Genomic DNA, 19,479 nt, shown 5'->3' with positions numbered 1-19,479 from the left:
AAAAATCCTCTTGTAGAATGATACCCACTAAAATCATGCCATGAAAAGACCTTATTTAGCTGAGAAATAATCTTGAGTCTGCCATTTCTTGTCCCAAGTACTTTTACTTAGCTTGCTGAGTCACTAAGAAAATTGTGAACCAGAATCCAAGGTATTGTATGTCCATGCTATGAAAATCCATAACTTAAAAACATGTTTGAGAGTCTTCCTCAGCCCCTCCTGTCTTTGTGTCTACACCATCCAATCAGTATGCCGTGACTCCACATTCTCAAGCTATTCTGGCCATTTTGTCCCCTGCTAATGCTTGTCCCCTGCCTTGGCCATACTTCTGTTAACTGCTAAAGTTTCTCCTGAATGAATACCTCATTACCTAATTAGCTATAGGTTTGGCTCTATTTTTCTCAGTGCTTGGACCTCTGAGCCCCTGGTAATCCCCTGATCGCCTTTGTGGGAGAAAGGAAAAGGAAAAATATAAGGTTGTCTGGGGGAGCCAGATGGAGGGCTTTGAAGCTAGTGAAGAAAAATGTGTTTACCTTCCTTCCCCTGTGACCAGTCCCTGAGCCCTCTGGCCAAGTTCATCACAGGCTTCCCCCTGGAAGATTCATCACCACCCTAGTCTTGCACATCTGGTCTTTCGCTGAGTTCTGCTTTTTTTTAAAATTCATTAGCCTGTCTACTGCCATTTCATCCTTTTCTTTCCAGCCCAGTGGCTGTGGTTCAAGTTCACTCTGTAGTTATTCCCTTCCTTGATTAAAGACAACCACATCTGGATTATAAAACCAACCATCTCTTCCCATTGTGTCTCCTTGGACAGTCCATGCTCCATCCTCTCCCACAAGCACTGAGTGTGCCTCATCACGCAGCAGGCTCTACTTCCTGCCTTCATGTTGCTACATCTAGAGTTGCCTTCTGGCAGATTCGTGACCACGTTTGGTCCTCAAGTTGTATTTTGTTTGCACAATTTTTTAGCTAGCATTCAAAAATCAAAATGATCATATAAGAAGCTGGAGTTCTAGCTTCTTTTGAGGAATTGGAAGTCCTAACAGATCAGGACCTGTGTTCCCATGCTGTGGTGATGAGCTGGACTTGGATAGCCAGTCCACTGCCACTGCCGGCTACAAATATCCCCAGTCTCCCAGCTGTTCTCTCATAGTTGGTCCCTTTGCTCACTGCCATCACCTTGCCTGGCCTGCAGACCTGATATTTGTGGTCCCAGGTAAAGGGAGAGCACTGAACTTGCTTCCCACCTCAGCCCAGCCCTGACTTGTATCACTTTAAGATCCTCTATTGTCAAACCTGCAAAACCTTTCCTTGGGCTTACTAGGCAATCTTTATTTATTTTCTCCTGTTTCTTCCCTAAACAGGGAGTCCTACAGGAAATATTTGATCACCTTGAAAATTTTCATTGACCTAGGGAGTTGGGACAGAAAGAAATCATGCCATGTCTGAAAACCAACAGACTGAGCCTAAAGAGGGATGAGAAAGGCAGATCCAAGATCGGGATCTGATATGTGGAGACTGTTTCCTAAAAATCTGTTTTCTTTTGGAAAAATAATCATTTTAATTTGCTTATAAAAATCTCATGATAAATCACCCACTCAGGGCTCCACTTCTTAGACAGATTCAACCCAGCAGAAATAGACCATAATGTTTCTGTACATAGACACAGTAGACCTTGAGAATTAAGCTTGTGGGTTGAGCCTGTCCTTGGGGGTTCACAAGATGGAAATGTTCCCCCAGGCTTATACGCAGAGCTAGCCATGTTTGCAGGTTGGTCTGCGGTGCTTGGAGATTGGCATCTTACCCCCAAATATCTCCCTGTCAGTTGCCTTGGCACATGCAGAATTATTTCCAGTCCTAGCATCCTAGTAATTACCTCATGACTTTATTGCTTCCCTCTCCAGCTAGAAGGGGTAAGATGATAAAGTAACCTGAGCAGCAGGGAGGGTGAGGGCAAAGCCCCAAAGGAATACAAAGTGGGCCAACCTCACACCCTTTCCCATTTTGCCTTTGTGGTCTCGATGTCCATTCTAAACAGGAAGAACAGAGAACAGGGAGTGGAGGGTCTACCCCAAACCTCTCAGCAGTCATTCATTCTTTATCTATACCTGTGTGTTACTTGCCTACTACTGTGGCCTGCAATTGAGCAGCTTGGTTTTCTACCACAGGATCTCATGTCTGTGACTCCTGGCCCGTGAGAGGCATCTATACCCCTTTGAATATTCAGTTGTCTCTCTTAGAATGGGTTCCTTTTATTATAGGAGAAAAGGTGACTTAAACCCAAACATGATGTTTTAATCAATAATGGAACACTTAGCAGTCCTTCCTGTGGCTCCTTTGGAAACCACAAGTTAACCCAGGAGGATATCAGGTGAGCTTGGGGCTGCCAGAAAGGTTAAATGCCCAATCACAAATGTGAGAGTGGTCCTTGCAACAACGGTTCGGCAAACACTGCAGAACTTGTTCTCTCTTTCCTCTCCTGTGCCCCATATGGACTGGGGACTTGGGTCCCAGCACAAAGGCAGCATTTGTGGAAGTTGGGGAGGGACTGCCGACTGCATGGCGCTTCGTCTGCTTCTGATGGGGAGGCTAGGGCTGCTGGTAGACTGGAGCACAGATGTCTGAGTCCCTCTGGGCCTATAAATCCCCCCACTGGCCTGTCGGAGAGGAAATCTGGCTCTGAAAGGAGTCTGCGTGCTCTGCTCCTCATGTGGCATGAGGAAGACAAGCCCGCCTTGGGCCAGCACACACTGAGCCCGGCCTCCCCCATGGCTGCACACGGCTGGGTAGCTCGTTTGAGCTGAGTCCAGGGCATGCTGTGGAGCACTCTGCTCCTTACTCTGTACACTCCCTTCTCTTTGAATGGTGACCTTATTTCCTTTCCATTATAAAAATATATGTTCATTATGGAAAAACACAGAAAGGGAGAAATAGAAAAGGACACATATGGTCTTCCACTGTAAAACAGCCCCGGTATTTTAATAATTTCCCTCCAGGGTCATATAGGTCTAACTATGGAACATACACACTCAGCCTAATTTGGGGTCCTCCAGCCTTATTTTTGTATGAACTCTTCACTTTTTTGGATTAAAGCTCCTGTGGGGACAGGGGTTATCAGTTTCTGGCCTCAGTTTTCAAGCTTTGCACTTAGGTGCGTAAAGGGTTCCTCTTCCTTGTTGTGCCAGCCTCTTGGAGGGGTTGTACCTTTTATCGAAGTTAAAATTCCTGTTTCTTTTCGTGCACTTTATCTTGGGATTTGTGTGTGTGTTCATGTCTGCGTGCTTTTTCTGTTCTTTGTTCCATCTCTCATTTTCAGCCTCCCTTTGTCATTTAGCTGGATGAGAATTTTGTTCTAAGGGGAAGTAATACCACACAGCTATTCTTGGAAAATGTGATGGTAATGGACTGAATATATATTATTCTGTGTCGATGTGATTTGTTTTACATAACTAGTTTCCTATTAGTGGATATTTAGGCTGTGAAGATTTTTATATTAAATAACTCTATTGAATGTTCTGCTTTTTAAGTACCTCCTATTATGCTTCCTTTCTGATTACATAATACCATTGAAAAATATAGAGAATCACAAGGAGGTGAGTGAAAGTCACTTATAACCTTAGCTCCCCATCATCAAAAAACTTCTGTTAACATTTTGGCATATATATGTATTTAGCAATCTTTTCTTTTAATATGTGTGTATGTATATATGCTTGATATGTATCTTTTAAAAATCACAATCGTACTGTGTATGTCTACACACCATATATGCTATTTTTAACTTGTTTTTGTCTTAACATGCTAACCTTATAATATGAGAATATATTTTTATGTTATTGAATATTTTTCATGGGCCCAATTCTGAGTGCGTTCAATAATGTTTTGTCCAAAGGATATACCAATTTATTAAATCATTTTTCTATTGTTGAACATTTACATTGTTTCCACTTTTCCACCATTTGTAGATAACCCTGTTTTAAATAATCCTGATCACAAATCTTGTGTGTGTATACATTTCTTTCCTTAGATTATATTCCTAGAGGTAGAATTCTGGTCAAAGGGTGTGAACATTTTTGATAGAGTTGGAGTTAAGCCTCTATTTGTGATGTTTATCTGTCTTGAGCAGAATTGCTTCTGTGTTCTCATATTCTAATTCTAGACTCAGTCATATTTCTCCCTCACTTTTGTCAGCTTTTTCCTATTGCTGTGACATTTTCACAAGATGACTTGCTGCTGGTTACCCTAGCCTCTCCCAGAAGCTGACAGTGGGTTCCCACTTGGTAATGTGATATAACTGGGCTCTTTCACAATAGAAAACAAGTCCCCTGTCATACTTATATTCCTTCCAGGAAGGAGTGTTGTGGCTAAGAAGAATTTTTGCTAAGCACAGTTTCTGATTGTTTCATTCCCTGGCCCTTAGATCTAGAAATGATTTTGTTTAACCCTAGAGAGGGAGCTTATTAGTAGCCTGGGAAGTTAATGAAGGCTGCCTGGCAAAGGTGGAAGAATGTGTTGGACCTGGAATGGCTCAGAGATGCTTCAAATGAAGAGAAGAAAGAGAATTTCAAGGTTTTGTTTTGTTTTGCATAGAATAACTGGGGTATAGGCCAGAGGTTCAGGGGGTGAGAGGATTCTACAGAGACAGAGTGGGGACTGGAACAAGCAGATTTACTGAAATACACTGCTGAGGGGAGCAGTGGCCAAGACAGAAGAGTTCTGCTGTGCCGTACGTGGGTGAGCGCCCTGGCCAGGGATAGAACTCAGGCCAGAGAGGTGCTAATGCTAAGACTTAACCCCTAAGCCACGAGGGAGGCCAGAATTTCAAGTCTGAGGAAAGACTATGGAAAGATTGATGCCTCATGTAAAAATAAGAAGGAGGATTATGGAAGCACTTAATATGATTAATTCTATGTGTTGGCAACCATGATTTTCTTCTTTAAGGAGCTCAAATTTAGCCCATTGGTTCATTGCCATATACTTCCTACAACCGTGACAAAAGTTCTTTTTTTTTTTAATTTTATTTTTATATTTTTATATTCCGCATACAATGACAAAAGTTCTTGATCGTGAGTTAAATAGCAGATACAGAAGCTTTATTTGTGTGTATGTACACTCTTGGAATAATAATACACCATCATAATAGTTGACTCTTAAAATTTCAAGCTTTAATTATTTTTAACAGTTTCCATTAGCTGAGTATTTAAGGAACCAGTTTCCATGCAGTGTACTTTAATGTTTGTACCCTCAGTTCATCTCCACACTCTGCAAGGAGGATTCTTCACCAGTTTATAGGGGAGAAACTTGAAAGTTGAAAAATATGCACAAGGTCACACAGCGATTAAGTGCTAGAGTTGGGATTGTGTGGGGTTTTTCACAGTACCTATCCCATGGAAGGCTGTCATAAAAAGTCAGTTTGGTTATAATAAAGCCAGCAGTTTGCCAGAATCTAAAAATAACAGCCAGATATTGGGTTTCTAGCATCCCACCTGGCTGCTATGGTGGGGAAAGTCATGGTTTCCATTTCAACATATGGAATATTTTACTGTTAATATTATTGTGCAAAAGCCATGTTATAGGGCCCAATGAAGAGGTTGGGCTGTTGCCCCAAACCTCTGGAAGGTTTCCTAATTTTTAGTTTACATTGATCAAATTGTACACTGTTTTCCATACTAGAACCAAATATTTTCCTCATATTTTTGCTCATTCTACTCAGAATCTCTCCCAGATACAGAAAGCTTTCTCTTTGCACTGTCTTTGGGGTTAGACATTTTTATGGATTGTGATTTGTACCTCTTAAGCCATGTTTTTAATGTGCTTCAATCAGAACCACATTCTAGAAACATAATTTTATGTGCAGAACACCATTTTTGACTTGATGTCATGACCTTGCATATTTGCCTATTGATTTTTTTTTCTTTTTAAATCTCTCTTCATTATGGGAAATCTGGAAATTAAGGTAGAGGAGGATGAAGATGAAAATAAAAATCACTCATTGTTCCATCATCCAAGGGTTAACCTTTTTATTTTTAAATAGAGATCTTCCTTCTCTTTACTCTACATGTGATTTTTCTATTATCATTAAACTTTTCTCACAAAGAATTTTTTCCCCAGTAGTATTGAGATCTGTTGACATTTGGCACTGAGTTTAGTGTATAGTATAACTTTATTTGCGTATCATAAAATGATTACCCCCAAAATTTAGTTGACATCCATCTTTTGATAAATAACAAGAAAAAATGTCTTTTCCTTATAAAAAATCCTTCACAAATTTGCATGCCATCTTTGCACAGGAGCCATGCTAATCTCCTCTGAGTGGTTTCAGTTTTAGTATATGTGCTGCACAAAAGAATGTTTTTAACTACTGTATAATATTCCACTTTATGGTTATACTCTAATTTATCTAACCCCTATTTGGGGACATTTTAGGCTGTTTCAAAACCTTAATACTCTGCTGCTGAGGGGTGTTCTCTTGCTGTAAGCTATGCTCATGGGTGTCCTACAAGGAGCTGTTTGATCCAAGTTGTTCAGAGATGTGTCTGCTATTTCCTAATGGTGCGATGCAGCCTATGGTATAACAGGCTAGGTAACATCCATTGCCTACTGACCATGTACCAGGTACTTGACTGAGTCCTTGACATACTTTATCTTATCTATCCTCACAATTTTGTCAATACTTATTACTGTGCGCATTTTCCTGATAAGGAACTAAGACCTAGGGAGATTAACTTTTCAAGGTCCTTCACTACTGGGTTGACTTGAAGGATGTTTGTTTTACTCCCAAGCCTGTGTTCTTAACACAATTCCATGTTTTGTAGTCAAAAGACTAGACTCAGTTCCTGTTCCAGCACTGACTTTGATTCCATCACTTAATCCTATGGTTCTCAGATTTCACATTTATTAAAAGAAGGCAAAATATAAGAACCTGACCAGTGCCTCCTAGGATTAGCGCGAGGGTCAAATGTGATGGAAGCTGCACAGCTGGGAAGTGTTATTTCTCAGTTTAAGTTTGCTCTCATCAAGACTTACATGAGAGATGACTCCAGGATGCTGTTTGACTCCAGGATACAGTCACAGCAGTAACCACTGTACATTCAGTGTAGTAGCAACATGGAACTTTTCCTCCGACAGTCCCACCCTAACCTCCAGTCTATTTATCATAAACCATCTGCTACAAAATAGCAGTACTAAGTATAGAGATTTTCCCTGGCTCGAATTCATTTTATTGGAGCATGTTGTCTTTGGCTGTAGAGACCTTCTGTTTTGGGGAAAGGATAAGGGAGCACCCCGCTGAACAGGTGGCACTAACAAATCAAATCTGTTCCATTGTGCCTAGCCTGCTGGGTTTGCATTTCCTCTGACACATGTAAAGGGGGCTCTTTTTCCTACCTGACAGTGCCTTTTGCAGCATTTTTTCCATATACTCATCTCAGGCATAAATGTAGGCAACTTGTTCCTAAATCTGCATTATCTGAAGCTGCTAGGGCCTTTGTTATTGTAGCTACTAGTAATTATGAGCTTTAAGTTTTTGACTCATTTCCTAGGCCGGATTCCCTCCTAGAAACTCACTTGCCCTGGTACATTTTTTTTCATTCCAGGCCCCAAACTCCCACACCTGAAGAATCTATGTACATGTTTCTGTTTTTATGCATTCCCGGGGGGTGGGGGGATCCCTCACTTTGAAATGAGCCTCTCCTCCTCACCATGGACCAGTTTTTCACAACAGGGGACATTTGGTGTTGCCTGGAGTTGTTTTGTTTGTCACAACTGGGGTGGGGGGCACACCTGGCATCTAGTTAGAGGGAAAAGATATTACTAAATCTCCTAATGCAAAGGACAGCTCCTCACAACAAAGAACTTCTAGTCCAAAATATGAGTGGTGGCAAGGTTAAAAAACCCTGCCATAGACTAAGAAGTAGCCTGAAACTTTTGTATTAGGGCACATGTGCCCTACCCCACTTTGAATTTTACCCTTAGATGGTGTTGGCTATTAGGTGTAAAATGGGGGTGAGTGGGTTCTGAGTTCACCATTGGCCTGAGGTTAAATTCTGCAGCAGCTTTCATCAGCTGTATGGCCTTCAGCAAAATGTCATCCTTTCTGGGCCTCAAGTTTCCATGTCTGTAAAACAGAGTAGGAATCCTTACCTGTTGGATAGAGCAGAGCTCCATTCATGGTGCCCCACTCATACAAGCATGTCATTCATTCATCAAAGTTGCTGAGGTCCTAATGTGTGCCAGTTGCTGATGAAACCATCAGTGAATTGAGTATCAAGATATCCTTGCCTTCAAGGAGCTTACCTTACTTTTTTTTAAGATTTGTTTTATTTATTTATGCATACAAGAGCTGGGGTGTAGGCCAGAGGTACTGGGGGTGAGAGGATTCACCAGAGACAGAGTAAGAAGCAGAACAGGCAGATTGACTGAAATACACCGCTGAGGGGAGCAGCAGGCGAGACAGGAGAGGTCTGCTGCACTGTGGGTTAGCTCCCTAGCCGGGGATCGAACTTGTGTTGCAGTGGCTAGAGATAGCTTGATAGTGCTGGGACTTAACCCCTTGTGCCACCAGGGAAGCCCAAGGAGCTTACCTTCTAGTGGCAGGAAACACATGTCAGAAACAAACAAAGCAGTAAATTATATCATATGGCAAGTGGTAAAAATAGAGAAAACTAAATCGAGGGTGTGTGGGCAGTGAAAGGGACATAGCTGTTCTCCTTTCTCAAGAGACATCCTCTTCTTTGGGTATTTTTCTTCTAGCAGTAGTCACGTGTTCTCCCCTAACTCCAACCCTCTCATCTAATTGTGTCCACTTGTGCTGATGACTGGCAGGGGCGGAGGTCATGGTGTATGGCCAGTGCCTCTGTGAATATGTGCCCAGGACTTGGACCTGGCTGTCCATGAGCCAGTTAATGGCTGACAGCACAACTGACCAGCATTCTTTATTTCTCCTTTCTACCTCCTCCCCCCTTCTGAGTGGATTTTTGTAAAAAACAGAATGTTTGTTTTAATCCAGTCTAACAAAAGGTGTACGTTTGGAAATTTCATTGTTCAAAGAGCTACCTGGTCATTATGCCTAAAAGCAAGCAAATGCGTCCTTTCCTCTTAGCTAGATTTGAACTCCTAGAAAGCAGGAGCTGAAACCCATCTCATTGAAAACTCCTGCACAATGCATAAATTTCATGTAAGCAGGAGGTACAACCCCCATAGCAGAGAGAGCTTAGGTTTTCGAGTCAAATGGATCTGGTTTTGAATCCTGCCTAAGACAAGTGCCCTACCCTGCCTGAGCCTCAGTTTCCTCATCAGTAGAGTGGGAATAAACTTGGCAGGGTGGACCAAACTGTAGTCGTGAGGATGGAGAACACTCACTGACAGTGCTAAACGGGCAGATATAACAGCGTCTCCTGTAATATACCAGGTGAATTTCATGCCCACCCCATGCTTTTCCCCTGAGTACCCAGAGCCCAGCAATCACTAAGGAAACACCAAATGACAAAGTTTTAATGGTAGAACTCACCTCGCATAACTCACGTCTTTTTTCCCAGCCAGTGAAATATCTCCAGTTTTCTGGGAAATTTTTTAATAAACATGTAAAAATGTACTCAGTCTTACATTTAGCACATGAAACTGAAAGTATAGTTGTTTCCCCTACCACATTGGTAATATAGATTGTTGATGAGAGTGTACGGTCATATACCTTTCTGGGGAATGTGAGCAGACTGTTTGAAAGTCAATTTGGCAGTATGTATCAAACATTAAAATGTTGATAGCTTATTAGACCAAGGAATTCTACTTAAGGATCCTGCCTTACAGAAATACCAGCATGAACACATAAAGGATGTTACTGAGGCACTTTTTATAACAGCCAGACAAGAAATATTTTTACACCCTTCAGATGGATCTAATTAAATAATGTGGTCCATCTAATTGTGGGATACTAACCCTGTAGCTGTTAAAAAGATTGATTTTGGGGGCCTCCCTGGTGGTGCAAGAGGCTAAGTCTCTGTGCTATCAAGTTATCACCAGCCAATGCTGCATGAGTTCGATCCCTGACCAGGGAGCTCTCCCACATGGTGCAGAGTGCTCCCCTCAGCAGTGTATTCCAGTAGATCTGCCTGTTCTGCTCCCTACTCTGTCTCTGGTGAATCCTCTCACCCCCTGCAACTCTGGCCTGTACCCCAGTTCTTGTATGCATAAGTAAATAAATCTTTAAAAAAAACTGACTTTGGGATGATGGAAATGTCTGGGAACTAGCCAGAGGTAGTGATCATAGAATATTGTGAATGTACTTAAAGTCACTGAATTATTTTAAAAATGGTCAATTTGTCATATGAATTTCACCTCAATATATACTTTTTTTTAAAGTGAGTTTTATATACTATCATGGAAAGACATTATTGAATGAAAAAATTTCATTTTCTGTCATTATTAGCAAGTGCATGGATAAAATTTTGAAATCTCTTGAACAAACTTAGTCACAATTACTGGGAAGTGGACTTGGGAAAATGAGATTTGTACTTAATTTTATTTACTTGACAATGTATGAAAATTTAAAATTAGGTGTAAATTACTTTCTAGCTGGGCTGGTGGGGGGTGGTGTTTCAGAATTGGTCAGGGATTAAAAATGCACCTAGATGGGTGATTGATTCTCTCAAGTGAAAGTGGTAAATGCTTTTCATTTTGAATATTCTTTTTCATCTTTTCCTCTTTTTCTGCTCTTTAACTCCTATGACTGGCTGGTAGCTGTCCGCAAACTGAGATGAGCAAGTTACTTGATGACTCACTTGCTTGTTTTGACCTTTCTCTGCCTGTGGCTAATTGATTCTGAGTGCAAGCATTAGTCTGGTCACTGTTTATAAGGGCCTGTTTTCGAAAGATCACAAGGATTTGCGAGATACCATTAATGAACTGTATTTAGTGCAAGTACTTTCTTGACCAGCACATGGCTGGTCCCATGATCACGAGCTAATTTATGAGCCTGGGAATGCAGGGATGCCGGTGCCAACCTGAGCTGCCGTGTTGCTACTTGCAAACAGAGCTCTCTTCCTGCTTCCAGAGGTTAAGATAATACTCTGAAGCCTCTTGCAAGTACATTTTGTTTTCTTCTTACATTTTTTCATTTATTCATTTTTCTTGCATGGTAAAAATGTGTAAAACTAAGATAAGAAGGACCTATAACATCATCAGACAAAAACAATAGAATTTTGTGGTGTTTCCTGTATATCTTTGCTCATGTACATTTTTTCCATAATTGTAAACATTGTTCATATACAGATTTTAATCCTGATTTTATTTTGACTTACATAGAAGGGGTTTTCAGCTGTTTAAATTATCTCAGAATTGTCTTAATGACAATAATATTTCACCAAGCCATTATTTAACAATGTTCTCTTAAAATTTACTTTCTTAAATTGTGTTGTTGAATCTCAAAATATTTGGAAGCTACCTTCAAATAGCTAAATGATGAAGATTCATACTGTTACTTGTAAAATCAGTTCCTGCCCTCAAAAAGTTTATAGTTCAGAACAAGTGACCAATAAGTGCAATTTTAAAACACCATCGTTGCTTTATCAGAAATATGTCCAAATTGCTCTGGGAGAAGGTGGGAAAACATTGGTAAAAGCTTCCTAGAGGAAGGTTTGAATTATATTCTGAGGAGAGCTAGGAGTTATCCTGCTAGGAAATGAAAGAAAATCATTCTAGGAAGAGAAGACTGCTGTGAAGAAAGCACAGAAGGATGGAAAAGCATGATGCATTTAAGGAATGACTGATAGCCTAGCAGGGCTAGAAAATAGGAAGCTATGGGTGAGTGGCAGGAAGTTATCCTAGATATATAGAATGTGGTCAGATTACAAGAGATCTTCTTTGCCAGTATGAGGAGTGGGAATTTCACACTGAAGGCCATGGACATGGTACAATGTGATTTTTGAGCACAGCAACACCTTATTGATTTGGCAAAGTTTCAAGTAAATGAGTTGAATCCTTTAAGGGTGAAGGCTAAGATAATACACTCAGGTTCCTTCTTCATTATTTGCACTTGTCATGAGAAAACACTGTGGTAGCATGTTTTAGCCACAGTGCTATCTCATGTTTAGATCACTCCGAAGACTACTGGGACCTCTTTGGAAAATAAGAAAATATGTCTCAGGGATAGGCATCATTTACTACTAAGATGGTGTTTAGTGTATATATATGAGTACTTTTCAAGTTAACAGAGCCTCAACTGAGATTAATGTAAACAGAAATGGGAATGTATACATCCCTTAGTATAAGATGGCTCTTCCTAGATTTAGGCACAGCGGGATCCAAGGGCTTGAGCAATATTGGTAAAACTCGTTCCCTCCCTTCATTCTCTATCCTCCATTCTCTGTGTGCCATTATTCTCTCCTGTTGCAGACACTCTTCTTTGTGACCAGAGAGAGTTGTTGTAAGAAACTCCCCATTACATTATCTCTTGAACTCAGAGGTTTTCAAGAGACTCAAAAGTCTCTTGAATTCAAACCCAGGTGACAGTATACCCAAGGAGAGTGGAATTCTGTACCTAGAAAGAGAAGGCAAGACAGCACACTGGCCAGATTTACCAAAATCAAACAAACAAAAACATCCCATTACTGATAGCCCTGATTCTTCTGAATCAGGGAGGAGTCCTCTGGGAGCTACCTTAGGACATGACTTTAGTAGAAATGTTATGATGCTGTGGAACCCTTGTCATCTAGTTCTTACAGAATGGATACTGCCCTAATGTGCATGAAAGAGATCTCTTGCCCAGTTTTCCATAGTATATAGGCCCAGGACAATGCCCAAAGATCTTGTGGCATTGTCCTCTTTTTTTTTTTTTTTGGTGAATGTCTGATTTATGTGCTGTCAGTGACAGGAAGCTGCTCCAGTGATCCGCCCAGCCCTCCTGTTGCCCCCATGACGGTTTATTTTTTCTCATTGTTTAGCGCTCCATTAGCTTCCGTAGTGAGAGCCGGCCTGACATCCTTACCCCCCGACCCTGGTCCAGAAATGCAGCCTCCTCAAGCACTAAGCGGAGAGATAGCAAGCTGTGGAGTGAGACCTTTGACGTGTGCGTCAATCAGATGCTTACATCCAAAGAAATCAAACGTCAGGAGGTAAGTTTGGGACCCATGCAGTCTGCATGTGTCTGCCACAAGGTGCTACAGGCAAGAGCCAAGCTGGGGTCTGGACTACAGCCTCCAAATCAGTTCTTCATTGCATTTGTAGAAGGAGTACAAACGGAATCAGACTTTGTGGGAAGATTTGAGGAACCAGCCTCCAGCTGGGTAGGTCTGGCCCCTACCTTAAAAAGAAATATGTGAAAATTGGAATTTACAAAGAAGATGAATCAAGAATTGTCTATGTAGGATTCTGGAGTTTACAAAAATAATCACTTCAGTTTTATTAACAACTTACAGAATATTCTAAAATATGCCATTTATGAAATTTTGATTGATTCAGTCATATGGCAAGCTCCTTTTCTACAGAATGCAGTTAATTTCACGCCCTGTATTCTACATACACTGTATTAACAGCTCTACACAACAATGATATTGCCCTTTATAGAGAGCTTGTGATGTGCCAGGTTGAGCAAAGAGCTTCACATGTGCATCATCTTGTAAGCTCCTTGGGGTATCTTTTTTTTTGTGAAGAACTTGACATTGGCAAAAGGAGTATTTGAAATCTCTTTAGATTTTTTACTTATTTCTTTTATAGGAATTTGTCTTCCAGGACAACTTGACCACATAGGAAAGGATGTATATGCACAGTTATTCATCACAGTGTAGCTGTATGCAAGTGCTGGAAAAAGCCTGGAGATCTATAACCAGGGAGTGGTTAGATGTGTCCATACATGGAACACTATGTAACTATAGAAACATAAGAAGTGCTGGTGTATGTATTGGTAGTGGACAAAGCACAGCACAAGATGGGGTATGAGCTACCATTTATATGGAAGAAGCAAAAGTGAATATGTATTTATTTATAGTACCATCAGATATTTCTGGAGGAACATTTAAGGAACTGTTAACCTTGTTGCCTCCTGGGAGGGGAGCTGGGTGGCTGGAATAAGATAAGAGGCAAAGTTTTCATCACATTCCTATTCCTGTACTGTAAATTTTTAGCTATGCTAATGTACTATCTATCTAAAAATGAATAAAAACAACATATGTACTGAAAATAACTGGTGAAGAAGTATAGTAAAACCTTAATGGATAACAAGGTGACACTATGGTTAAAAATTTCTTTTCTTTATACTTTTCTGTGTTTTCCCAAATATCAAGTGTCCATATGTAAATTGTCCAGTCTGATAGTAGAAAGGAAGGGAGGAGGAAAGGACTGGCTCTGCAGATGACAAGATTATTGAGTTACAATGAGCAAAAGATCACCCACCCAGAAAGCTACAGAGTTGGGATTTGAGCCCACAGGGTAGCATTGTGCTGCCCCTGCAAACACATGAGCGTGGAGCGTTCCCAGTGTCGAGTTCTATGACTTTCCTCTAATAGGGGATCACATTTGGTCAGTTAGACAGCCAGATATTTCTGTAAGTGAGCACTAATAAAACAGAGATACAAGGAAATCCGAGGAAAGTCCAAGTAAAGATTATTAGTTGAATGTATTGTGCCAATCTACTTCCTGGTTTTGATACTGCACTAGAGTTATGTAACATTCCACCCTTGGGGGAGCAGGGTAATAAATAGGTACACAGGACCTCTCTGTACTATTTTTGTAACTTCTCATGTGAGTCGATAATTATTTCAAATTAAAGGTTAACTGTAGTACAGTACCAGAAGGGCATGACGTGTTCGTTTTATTGGGCCTGGGAAGGGGGTGGGGGGTCACCGTGAACTGGCCCCAGCGCTGTGTTCCGCCTGGGCCCGCTTTGCCTGAGAGCACACTCACCACCCTGCACTCTACCCACCCCAGGAATGGAGAGTGTTCTCCAAGCCTGCTCACTTCTTCCCTCTAGTCTGAAAGAAATGCAATAGTCCCACAAATATGTAGTCTTTTAATAATGTCACGTTACTCATGGATGGAGCTAGAAGGGATCATGCTCAGTGAAATAAGCCAGAAGGAAAAAGAAAAATATTGAATGGATTCATTTATAGTAAGAATATAGGGGAACCAAATAAGGAATCAGGGGAAAATATAACAGTAATAACAGCAACAACAACAAAATTAGTAGGCAACCATAAATGCAAGAGAGGGGGAGGAAAAGGGATCAAAACAGGGGAGAGAAGAGCACAAGGGACTGTGGTGATGGTTCACGGGTGAACTGGTGGTGGGAATTTTAGGGGGAAAACAGAATGATATAAAGATGTAAATTTAAAAAAGAAATTAATAAAAAGAAATAATGTCATGTTGCTGACAATTTAACTCCCAGATGAGAGTGAGAGATTGCTCTGCCCTTCATAGCTCATAAATTTTGATGGGCTCATGCAGCCAAATTAGAAGCAGTTTATTTATACACTCTTACACACAGTTAGCGCCTATAATTTTATTTATTGTACTGTATAGGGTGGAGAAGTAATTTAGAATGAATGAACTTTGCCAAATACAGTGATAAAATACTGGATTCTTCCCACCTCAAGATAGTGGCTGATAGGAATAAGGCTTTCTGTTGAGCTTCATCTTCTATTGAACAGAAAGAAGACAAATTGAGATGGTCAAATTAATAATTCTGCCATGTCCATTACTGATAACAGACCCTGAGTCATTTATTATGATTTCTACTCACAAAAGAGATGTGGAATCCATGACTCAAGCTGTAATTATTTTACCTAAAATAGTTCCCTCTCATCTGGCTGCATGAAAGCTGTGTACCATGAAAGGTGACTTGTATTAGTGATGTAGGTGGGAATCTCTTCCTCCCACAAAGAGATAAGCATGGGGCCTCCCCAGTGGCGCAGCGGTTGAGTGCTGGGTTGCAAAGCTGCCCGCAGCCTCTGCAGCACCGGTTCGATCCCTGGCTGCTCCCCGGCCACCAGAGGAGGGTCCCACATGGCGCGCAGACCTCTCCTGCCGCCCGCTGCTCCCCTCAGCAGTGTACTTCGGTCCTTCTGCCTGCTCTGCTCCCCGCTCTGGCTCTGGTGAATTCTCTCACCTTCCCGCACTTCTGACTGTACCCAGTGCTTGTATAAATAATAAAATAAATAAATAAATATTTAAAAAAAAAAAAAAAAAAAAAAGAGATAAGCATGTTTTATAGAAGTCTTGCAGAAACCTTTCCTTTGCAGATTTTAGCTGCTAGATATATTTGCTGCGGGTTAATTTAATGTTTTAAGAATCCTTCAAAAGATTTAAGAAATAAGTAGATTTGGGGCTTTGAAAGCTATAACCAGAACCCTTTGAACATGGTTTCATAAATGAAGGGGAGAATACAGTGACTGTATTTTTTTTTTTCCTGGCAGGCAATCTTTGAACTTTCCCAAGGAGAAGAAGACTTGATAGAGGACTTGAAATTGGCAAAAAAGGTAAATCCAAATCCAGCGGTCATTTGAGTCATCTCATATTTTTTTTCCTCTGAGTAATTTCACAACTGTATGATTGTGCTTTGTGAACACTTTCTTTTTTTTTTTTAATAATAAATTTTATTTTTATATTCCCCATACAATTGCAACCCCCCCATTCTGACCCCAATCCCTCCCCTCCCGCCCCCCACCCCCCAAAAAGTGTCTCTGGTTCATAGTTTTTTGTTGATTTTGATTTTCACTTTCTTATAGTTATTCATTTTCCTGGTCCCTTATTTAAGTTTTCTAGATTCCTGCTATGAGTGAGACCATCCGGTATTTTTCTTTTTCTTTCTGGCTTATTTCGCTGAGCATGATCCCTTCCAGCGCCATCCATGTTGCTGCAAATTGCATGTGTGTGAACACTTGCTTTATGGCTCAGATAAATCATCAGAAATTGAGAAGCTGCACAAACCCAGCCAATGAGAAAATGGCTCAGAACAAGAAGTCTCCCTGAACTGGGCACATTGAGGGGTTCTCCCCTGCATGTTTTAATGCATCTCAAAGAATACTTCAGTTTAATCAGAAAGTATTTGTGAAGGCCTGGCTTTATGTACTTTTCTTGTCCTAGAAGTCTTACATGCAGGGCCTTATCCTTAACCCTGAGAGAAGGCAAGGATGTCTGAAACTGCACCTGGAAGGTGTCTTAGAAACAGTCATTGAAATCTCACAAGTAAAGTGGCTGAGTGAGGTATGCTAGCTTAAAAAAATTTTATGGAAACTTGGTTTTTTGATCACATAATTTGTGGGAAAGGAGAGGAAACACATGTCTTGTATCCATATAGTCATGACAGCAAACCTTCCTCAAAAATCTTTCCAGTTTAGTGACCCCTCCAAGGCTAAAATAGAGACTCATTTGATATTCACAGCCTCCTCCAAGAATCACAGAGTTAGAAAGATGCCTCCCTTCTTTTATGAGTACTTAGTTCAACTTTCTGCTAATATGAAGCCCCCTCTGTAGCATTTGTGAGATATGGCCTCCCACGGTTTACTCAGACACATCCAAGAGACTGATTTATTTTTTAAAGATTTGTTTGTTTGTTTGTTTATTTATTTATTCTGACTGGGTACAGTCAGAAGCGCAGGAGGGTGAGAGAATTGCTGAGAGGAGCAGGACCCTTGCTGGCGGCTGGGGATTGAACCTGCGCTGCAGAGGCTGCGGGCAGCTTCACAACCCAGTGCTCAACCACTGCGCCACCAGGGGAGGCCCCCAAGATACTGATTTTTAGGCAGGAATGAAGGAAGAGGAAAATGAAAAGAACATCTTCCTAGTCATATGTCCAATTCCTCCTTCCTGCTTCAAGATTTCCCAAACCTAAGTATTTTAAGATGTTTTACTGCTACCCTTTTGCTTTTAGTGGTCCTGTCTTCCTGGAAATTCTTTTCTTTCAACAATCCTTATCCATCCATCCTGAAGGAGCAAGCTGAAATCTCAGCTTGTTCTTCAGTGATATTTATTGCCTAGCAGCTCTTCTCTAAATCTCCCTTGACCACAGCAGCTTCAATTTTCTTACCCTCTAGAGAAGTAATGATTTGATAAATTTGGCTGTCATATGACATGTCTCCTATTTTTAACCTTGAGCTATTTTTTTAAACATTGATTTAAATTTCCATGAGTTTCTCTCATCTTCCCAGTTAGCTTTATAAAACTCCTTGAAAGCAGGGATTGTGCTATCTGAGTTTGTGTTGTGTTACAGTGCCCTGGGTATTATTGTGTGTTCTTGTTGTTTATTCTCATTAAAAAATGGTAAGATGGGCAGAGATTTTCCTCTCCTTGCTTGAAATCTATTATAAAGGGTGCTAATCACTTTTTCTTTGCTTAGTTTAAAAATAGACCAATTGAAAAAGAATTACTAGTAACTGTTGTATAAAGTGGGAGTTGTTAAAACTGCAGCATCTTCAATAAAGTTAATTTAATATATTATACAAATCAAATCTGGTCTAAATTTAGGATTTGTGCCCTTTCCTAGATGTATGCTATACTAGTATTAAAAAGCCTTTAAAAAAACTGCTTTGGTTATTCAACAACCACAGATGGCTCAAGTCTGCTGGATCTTCATCTCCTCCAGTCACACCCATCTGGTGTTTCTGCAGAGCATGAGAGAAGTTGCTGGGGAGAACTGAAAATTTTGTTATTGTGTAGGACCTCTCAGAAGCCATTTACATTGACTTCCTCTGATTTTAAATATTTACTTCCCATCTCTTGCCCTTCTTCTGCAGGCCTATCATGACCCCATGCTGAAACTCTCCATAATGACAGAACAAGAGTTGAATCAAATTTTTGGAACACTGGACTCTCTAATTCCTCTACACGAAGGTATAATTTTGTTCCCAGATGAGTTGTGACTTGAAACCTTAATTGAGTTGTCTTATAACAAGTCATGATTACGTAATCATGTGAGTAACCCAGGAACTTCTTCCAGCCCTGTTCATATCTGAATGAGCATTTTGGGTTTTGTTTTTGTTTTCCAGAACTCCTTAGTCAGCTTCGAGATGTTCGGAAGCCTGATGGCTCAACTGAATATGTTGGTCCCATCCTTGTTGGCTGGGTAAGAAAAGTTCTCTGGTCTTGATTGATGATAAAATTTAATAATTTAGGTGGAGTTTCGTTTTAACTAGACTCCTTTTTATTTTTAACTAGTTTCAGTTTAGCTAGACTTTTTTTGATTGACAAACTTTGGTTTCACATCAGAAAACATTTAAATAACAAATTTACTAGTAAAATGTTTCATTATTTTTAGGCTTTACCTCTTCAAAGCATGAAAAAGTTTTATTCTTATTAAAGATTAACTGCATTTAAAGATAACAACATGGCCTTTTTGCTCTATAAAATAAGTAAAAGTACATATGGAACTGTTACTAGTTTCACATCAAATAAGGTAAAACTATTAATAATAATATTCAATTGAGACCAATTACTAGTGTAGCTATTACCCTCTCTATTCTAGTACAAATTCAGGGGCATATTTTTGTCCATTAAAAA

The 19,479-nt window shown here is 40.4% G+C and overlaps 1 protein-coding gene and 1 pseudogene across 8 annotated transcripts in view; one reads left to right on the top strand and one right to left on the bottom strand.

Annotated features, from left to right (window-relative positions):
• Positions 1-19,479, top strand: part of ARHGEF3 (Rho guanine nucleotide exchange factor 3) — a 265,843-nt gene that overhangs the window by 228,227 nt on the left and 18,137 nt on the right. For all 8 annotated transcript variants that reach the window (XM_054694777.1, XM_054694790.1, XM_054694770.1 and 5 more), the window contains 4 exons: positions 12,933-13,103; positions 16,398-16,460; positions 18,717-18,813; positions 18,969-19,045. In XM_054694777.1, coding sequence (XP_054550752.1) covers positions 12,933-13,103; positions 16,398-16,460; positions 18,717-18,813; positions 18,969-19,045 — 408 coding nt within the window. The remainder of the gene's footprint in view (positions 1-12,932; positions 13,104-16,397; positions 16,461-18,716; positions 18,814-18,968; positions 19,046-19,479) is intronic.
• LOC119237726 (U6 spliceosomal RNA) lies at positions 6,249-6,347 on the bottom strand (annotated as a pseudogene).

Source organism: Talpa occidentalis, unplaced genomic scaffold, assembly GCF_014898055.3.
Source record: "Talpa occidentalis isolate TD23 unplaced genomic scaffold, MPIMG_talOcc4v2.1 talOcc4.10, whole genome shotgun sequence".
Lineage (NCBI taxonomy): Eukaryota > Metazoa > Chordata > Mammalia > Eulipotyphla > Talpidae > Talpa > Talpa occidentalis.
This window is presented reverse-complemented; position numbering and strand designations above follow the sequence as displayed.